The sequence below is a fragment of the Hetaerina americana genome, unplaced genomic scaffold (genome assembly GCF_022747635.1).
Source record: "Hetaerina americana unplaced genomic scaffold, ioHetAmer1.1.p SCAF_8, whole genome shotgun sequence".
Lineage (NCBI taxonomy): Eukaryota > Metazoa > Arthropoda > Insecta > Odonata > Calopterygidae > Hetaerina > Hetaerina americana.
In genome coordinates this window covers 572,501-579,960 of record NW_027287427.1, presented here as the reverse complement: position 1 = coordinate 579,960, position 7,460 = coordinate 572,501, and the positions used below count along the sequence as shown (strand labels likewise).

The 7,460-nt window shown below is 39.0% G+C and overlaps 1 protein-coding gene across 1 annotated transcript in view; it reads left to right on the top strand.

The window, feature by feature from the left end:
• The first annotated feature begins 976 nt into the window (after positions 1–976).
• Positions 977–7,460, top strand: part of LOC139697611 (syntaxin-12-like) — a 9,865-nt gene continuing 3,381 nt past the window's right edge. The window contains exons 1-5 of the mRNA XM_071596392.1: positions 977–1,091; positions 1,191–1,419; positions 1,501–1,666; positions 4,129–4,411; positions 6,346–6,428. Of these exons, the coding sequence (XP_071452493.1) occupies positions 1,199–1,419; positions 1,501–1,666; positions 4,129–4,411; positions 6,346–6,428 (753 nt within the window). The 5' untranslated portion in view covers positions 977–1,091; positions 1,191–1,198. The remainder of the gene's footprint in view (positions 1,092–1,190; positions 1,420–1,500; positions 1,667–4,128; positions 4,412–6,345; positions 6,429–7,460) is intronic.

The following is a 7,460-nucleotide window of genomic DNA, read 5'->3' as shown; positions in this document are numbered from 1 at the left end:
TTGTTCTTTGTAGCTACACAGGATGAATCAGAATAGACTTATCGAGAAACAAACCATACAGCTTAACGACCGTTAATCATTTACGAACGTACAAGACACAATTCACTAGAATAATAGCCGCTATCTAAATGTGAGAAACAAGCAGCCTCCATCCATTTTATCCAAACATAATTGATTTCAAGCATCCACGGAGTATAACGCAAGACTCATTGCCATCACCTCCACACAATTTACTCGACGTCAAAAACAGCCTTGGGAAAATAGAAACGCTACGGAACTTCTCACTTCGGCCATCGTATATATCAGACTAGCTTATAAAGCATTTTAAACAGAAAATATTGTATTAATGAAAAGAGTACCTTGGAAGAAGCTAGAGAATATATGAAACAGCAGAAAGACCGCAAGCCACAAATCGCCCAAAACTACAACTAGAGAATAATTACTCCACGGATGGAATAAATACTTCTGTTAGTCACAAAATAATCACTTAGAACTCAAAATGTACTACACACATGGAAAATGAGGATTAATCGGGAAATTGACGGAAAGGAGCCGTCACCAAGGACAACACAGTTGAAACCAAAGCTTTGGAAGGTTTACAGTGCAAGTGCAAGAAAGATACAAAAAAACTACCTCAACACAAAAAATAACTACTTAAAATGAAAACTATAGGTGGGCATTAATGTAAGAACTTAAATATTACACGGGAAAATAAATTTCCAGAGAGACGAAAATACTCACGGGACGACAGTTTGTGTTCTGAGGGCTTTCGCAATCGGAAGACTTCGGGGCTCTCGGTTCGCTTCGTAAATTGTGACTTTGAAGTCAAAATAAAACTATTTGAGAAAAGTGTCCCCCATATATTAGCATTTAAAAATATTAAAAACCTTAATCTTTATAATTAATGAATTTTAAAATTGATACAAGGCATTTATTGCATATTTGATTAGTTATATATGAATTGTATTATTTCCGCCATATGACTAATCGTCTGCCTCCGAAGTCTCTTAATCAAAATTTAAATCAGAAATGTTGAACTGCTGGTAGAAGAAGTTTAGATTACCAAATTTTTTTATGTATTGCTAATTTTGGTAAATAATTATTCTACATCTCTAAGCCTTGTGATAGTTAAATAGTAGATTGAGCCCTCATATTTTGGTTGCATTGGCTGAAATGGATTTATTTTACAGTCGCAGCAATGGCTCAGAATTTTGGTAGGAATCAAAAGACATATGGATCTACGAGCCACGTACCTGCTGTGGGTTTCGCAGGACCAGAATTTAATATACATGGATTCAAGAGCCTTTGTGACAGCATCACCACCAATATTTACACTATTAATACGTCGAGGAAAACCCTGGAGAAAGCTTTAAAAACTATCGGAACCGAAAAGGATAACCAAGTACTAAGGGATCACGTGTAAGTGTTATTTTGATTTTATTCTGTAGGCAAGCGAAAACGTTTTCAGTTTTGCTTAAAATGTAAATATTTCCTTTCAAGCCATGTAACTCAGATGAGCACCAATCAAATAATCACTCAAACCCAAAAAGAAGTACACAGTCTTGGAGGATTTCGTCGGGGAGCCAATTTGCAACAAAAATTGCAAGTTGAAAAGCTTATTCATGATTACAAAGAGGCAGTGCAGCTCTATAGTGACATTCAGCAGGTAATTTAACCATAAATGCCACCAGATCTAAACAATCATAGTATTCGTAGACCTTGATGGGGATTGGAATCATATGATGCCTTTTGTTGACTCTTATTATTAATGTAATCTGTGCTGAGTTGAAGTAAAATCATATGGTCTTGGTGTTTTTCTAAAAGACCGTTAGATTTATAGTGAATTCCTCTCGGATTTTCCCCAGTTTAACTGTTTACTAAACTGGTTAATGTTATGAAGAAGTTTACCCAATGGAGATCCAAGATGTTTTCACGATCATAGATCGGGAAAGAAACCATGAAAACTTTCACTAATAAATTTACTCACGTTAGGATTGCACTATCGAGTTGCATAAAACGAGCACAAAGATCCCATTGTGTTTTTCATTCAGTGAAACAACCAGTTGCCCGACAGATTTTGATAAAGTTGGCTTTCTCAATGATAGAGAATCTAAGTCCTCTCTATTTTGCTACATAAGGAAAATAAAGAACTTTGATCTGACACAGAAATAAATTGGTAATGTTGCTTGCAGACATACTGGTATAATCCCTTTAATTTTGACGTAAAACTTATCAAGTTGGAGATACTCCCGTTTTACAGAACTAAGTTTGTTTTTAAAGAGAGTGAATTTTATTGGTTGAAATCATCCTACCTCGGGTGTCATTATGATGAGAAGGATCATTTTAACGGTGGTCATTTGTATTTCTCTCTAAAAATAATTAAAATTAAATATATATTGGTGCCAGGATTAGGAATGGTTATAAACGTCATTTTAAAGGCAGTTTGTTTACCCGTCTCAAAGGGAGCATCTGCAAACTTTTTTTATATCTATCCTTATTATGTTGTTGGAGCCCACTATTTAACTAAGCACATGACCTCGCAAGCTGTCCCAGGGTACATGGCAGTGGGTTTATGGTCATATTTAGTCGTAATGGAAAATTTGCTGTTGGTTGCAAGACATTTCAGTTGGGCATTAATTTGAAAATTCAGCAGTTTTGCCTATTGATTTCTGCTGTTGGGGTGGTGCATGCATGTTGGGGAAAATGTTTCCTCACATTTCTGTTGCTTGCTTTTACTTCCACTGTAACCACTCTCGAGATGACTGCGCTAATATAGTGAGGCTTTGAATTATTTTTCCCTTAATGTCACCGTTAATCTCACATGGTTTTTATTTCATTTCAGTTCTGTAGTTCTCATTTATAATATTTTTCTTCCAATAATAGCCATGCAAGCTGTGGAAGACTTTTAGGAAGATTTTTCTGTATTTATAAATATTAAAAAATTGAATAAAAGTACCCTTGCTCATACAAGACTTGCCCAAATTACACAAGCATGCAATCCTGATTAGACCTGTAGTCTTCATTGTGTCCTCCCCTTCCCATCTCCTACTCCTCACAAGTATTAATTGCCATATAAAATACTTGTAAATTATAATATTTGTACAAAACTGTACATTTCACCATTTTGCGGCATCATCGGGAACATTTCAAAACCTTCAGTTGGAGTGTGTATACTAAACATTTTGGGAAGGAGGCAATGCAATGGTTAAGCATAATTTGTCAATGTGCAATGGCCTTGCTCACTCTCACAAGCCTAAAGGAAGGTCTTCTATCGCAGAAAGTGGACTGAGGAGTGAACTCACTCAACCATAGCCATTGGAATGCAGTGTATGTGAGGGAGACTGGCAGAAGATTCAGCAAATGTGGCGAGGGGCATTGAAGAAGGCTCAACTTCAAATCCCACTTCACTGTTTGCAAAACATTGACGATGCAGCAATCTGTAATTATTTACTTAGTACCAAAAATGTTGCATTTACCTCTATATAGGTTTAGCATTGAACTCACGCAGGTTTAAATGAGTAGATCTTCTTCTAATTCAAGTGTTGATCTCTGCAATGAGCTAGTGTTTGCTCACCCCTCACCGCTGCTCTTGACATGGCTGTCCGCTAAACACTTCTCACCTGGACTTATCCCAATGCCTGCCTCTGGCAAAGTGCATGACTGAGCTCCTACCGCCTCCCTTCGTCCACCACTGCCCTCTGCCTCCACGTCATGCATTCCCCCTCTCCTCCATTGCATCATCTCTACCCACTATTTAAGCTCACTAGTTGATGTGTGCTTCTGCAAGGCCATTATGCTTGGAGAAATTGCATTCAACTTTCATACTGCCTCTACTCCCTGCTGCTTTGTGCCCAATGATGTCATAAAATGGTGAAATGAATCATTCCAGAAAATTTTCTGCAGAATAGTACACGGTTGTTTTCTGATTTCATGGTTAATCCCTCACATCTGGTGTCCCAGCATCCCCTGCCCCTGGTCTTGCAACAGCTTGTATGGTGTCAATTGCAGACAATTATGCGATGCTTACTGTTTTATCTTCACAATTGTTTTAACCAATTGGGAGGCTTGGGAAACATTATGTGAATAGACCATGATATCATGGCCATTGTAACAAAGAGAATTTTTCAGCCAGTGGCGGAGAAGATGAAGATGAGAATACTACCTGCTGCATTGTTGGTGGAAGGAGACCAGCAGAACGGTAACGTGGACAGCCTGGAGGGTGAGTGGGCTGATGAAAGGCGGGTGGAAGCACAGGTGCATGCCAAGAGACAATACCGTGATGCTGAGTTTGAGACGGGGCTGTTGCTGGAACGTGAGCAAAGCATTCAGAAGATTGAAGCGGATGTGCTTGACATCAACCAGATAATGAGGGAGCTGAGTGCCATCACCTTTGACCAAGCAGAGTCAATCAGTGAGTGGAATGGGGGGGAAATCAATCGCATGAATGAAGTGATGTATAAAATCAATCAATTATCAATTACTTGTACCATTCATTTCACTCATTGAAACGAAATGGCTGGTACCAGAACTTCATTTCATTGTTAATTACTTATTGCATGATGGTCTTCTTCCAGAGACTTCAGTTATCACACGTGGACCGATTACTCTTTCCATGAATTTTGATTGATTTTCCTTAGTTCTGCCAAAGTCAGCTCTTGACTAGTTAGTACTAATCATTCCTTTCTTCTTTTACCAGAAAAGGATTTGTTAGAGCAGTATGAAATCTTATCCCGAAAGAGGAAAAGCAGATGCACATGAGAACCCAAAGGGTAATGCTTCATTTTGCATTCAGCTTAGGTAGCATGTACTTATGATCATCAATGGAGGATCAGAAAAGAGAGCAAGTGATTGCTTGGGTGTGATCAGTTTGGATTCGTAAAGGGGAGAAGACAAAAGAAAGAGTTTATAACTAGGAGTTGCTTGAGTTGTGAATTTCTGGAAGGCATTCTACGGTGATGATTGGGTACAACTAAGAATGAATTGCAGGAGATAGTGGCATAACTGAGGGGTAGATGACTAATGCAAAACCTGTATGCCTCCAACTCATCATGTGGGATGTGAATGGAGAGGTAAGATGGGGAGTGAGGCGGGACTGTCCATTATCACCCACTGCCTTCAGCGTGTATGCTAAATAAATAGTAAGAAAGGCAGTTGAAGGGCTATAGGGAGGAATAAATAAATTCCAAAGAAATTGCAGGATATACCGCAACAGTGACTTTTAATGGAGTCATCCGCTAACCAGTTACATTGAAGGAATAAATGTTGATGGGGAACTGATCAAGCCAGTTCGATTTGCAGATGGTCAACCATTAGTTAGCCAACGGATGGCGATCATTGCTGAGTATACTACCAAACTAGTGTGCAAGGAATGGGATGAGAAAGAATGAAAATAAAATGAAGATATTTATGTCCAGAAATAAGAAGGCTGAAATAAGCATTTAAAGTAGGAGGGCATTAACTGTGGTGGAACATCCTACAAATTGAGGAAGTAATTTACAGGTGGATGAATGAGAGCAAAGTAGTGATGAGTTTGAAGGAAGACCTGCATAGTTTCGCAACATGAGAGAGTTGATGGCAGGAACCTCAAGTAAGGACATGAAGAAAATATGTAAATGAAGCTTTTGTTTAGGGTGTAGTTTGTACGACTTGTAGACGTGGTTGTTGACAAAAGATGATAGATAGGAATAAAGTGGAGGCGTTCGGATGTGGGTTTGGAGGAGGAGGGAAAGAAATAAAATGGTAACAAAGGTAAACATATGAAGAAAATGTAAGCATGGTAGAGGAGGGGAGAGGTTTGTTGGGAGAGTTCCAAATAGAGCAAGAAAAGTGGAGAAAGGAGATATTTAGAGGTAGTGGGATGATCTGGAGGGGGGACAGTGCTAGAGGGGAGAATGGAAGGAGTGAGGGAAAGATAGGGCAGGTTAGATAGAAAGAAGGAAGGGAGACAGAAAGTGTGTGGAGTTGGAGAATGGTTTATTATCATTCAGGGTGTTAACGTGTTTGTGGCTGGTAAGGAGGGGCTTAGAGGTGTTCCCATGGTTGGGTTCCATGTCAGTGTTGACCTGCAGTCTGCTGGTAGAAATAAAAATCACTCCTCCAACGGAATGTTGTGTTGGCCAAAGGAGGAGCATTAAGTAAGCTATGCTAAATACTTTTGGTGTCAACCCAATCCATGATCAGTCCCCACATTATGCCTTCTTCAGTCATTTTCTGTTTTCACACATCATTAAGTCATAGGTACTTGGAAAAATGGAAGTGTTGGAATATTTCACCCTCATACTGAGAGAGGGTAAACATTCCCTCATCTAGAGTTGAAATTAATGCCCTCAATGATTTTTCCTTCAGATTCCATTGAGAATAATGCAGAGACAGTTCAGGGGAGAATTGAAGAGGGGAGGCAGGAGCTCTTGAAGGCCTCAGAGTACCAGGTGGGTTTAAACAGCCTTGCCTGGCAACACCTCGGATCATGTATGACCCCTAGAGCATCAAGTGACTTCATCTATTTTGTACTCATCCTCTGCTTTTAGTCGTGCATCTGACATAATGACAATCCCTCATCTCCGCAGTGATGTACTGTACGCCACTAACACATCCCAGAAGTTCACCCTTCTCGTGCCCTCCCATTTGCAGTGGAGTTGCTCTATATTAAGTGCATATGTGGTGGCTCCTCTTGGTGTTGCTATAATCATGTCCACATTTCTTCAGTAGATTATTCAGAGGAACAATCAAAGAAACATTGAGTTCCCATGAACGGAATTCAGAAGCTTTTCCTGGTGGAGATATAATGAAGCTATGTTATTCAAAAAATTGTTGAAGATAAATGCTCCACTTCATTGCATCATGTCTTCTTCATCTTACCTTCAAAACTTGCCTCCATACCCTTTTCACTCTTATCATTTCACTCAGATTTGAAGAAATTTTACTACACACTCTGTATTCATGCCCTAGAGCAATTTGATTAGTTAAAGATAAAGTAAAAATTTTTAGTTTTTTTCAGCCCATGCAAAATCAAAATTAAATCAGAATGAGTACTTCAGAAATTCCAATAAACTGCGGATTTATTTTGAAAATCCAAAGGTTAATTCTGTTATCATGGTGTCATTAGTGTAATCATGGCACATTTAATTATCTATTGAATACATTATTTATTCTGCAACTTTCAACATATTCTGTCATAATTATTTGTTAACAGTAGCCTCCGAATGCATATATATATATATAATATTATATATATAATTCCCACCCTTAAACACCATCTTTAATTGCCCTCCCAGCATTCCCTCCACACCTCCCCTCCCCGCCCATACCTCTTTCCCCTCTCCACAGCAACAGCATATTTTCAGTCTCTCTTGAAGAAGGCCTCTGAGAGGGCCGAAAGCTCGAACAATTTACCGTGTGAGTGTCCTTTTAAATGTTGCTATTCTATTTGTGTTATATTGTGTCAGCCCATTATTGTGCCG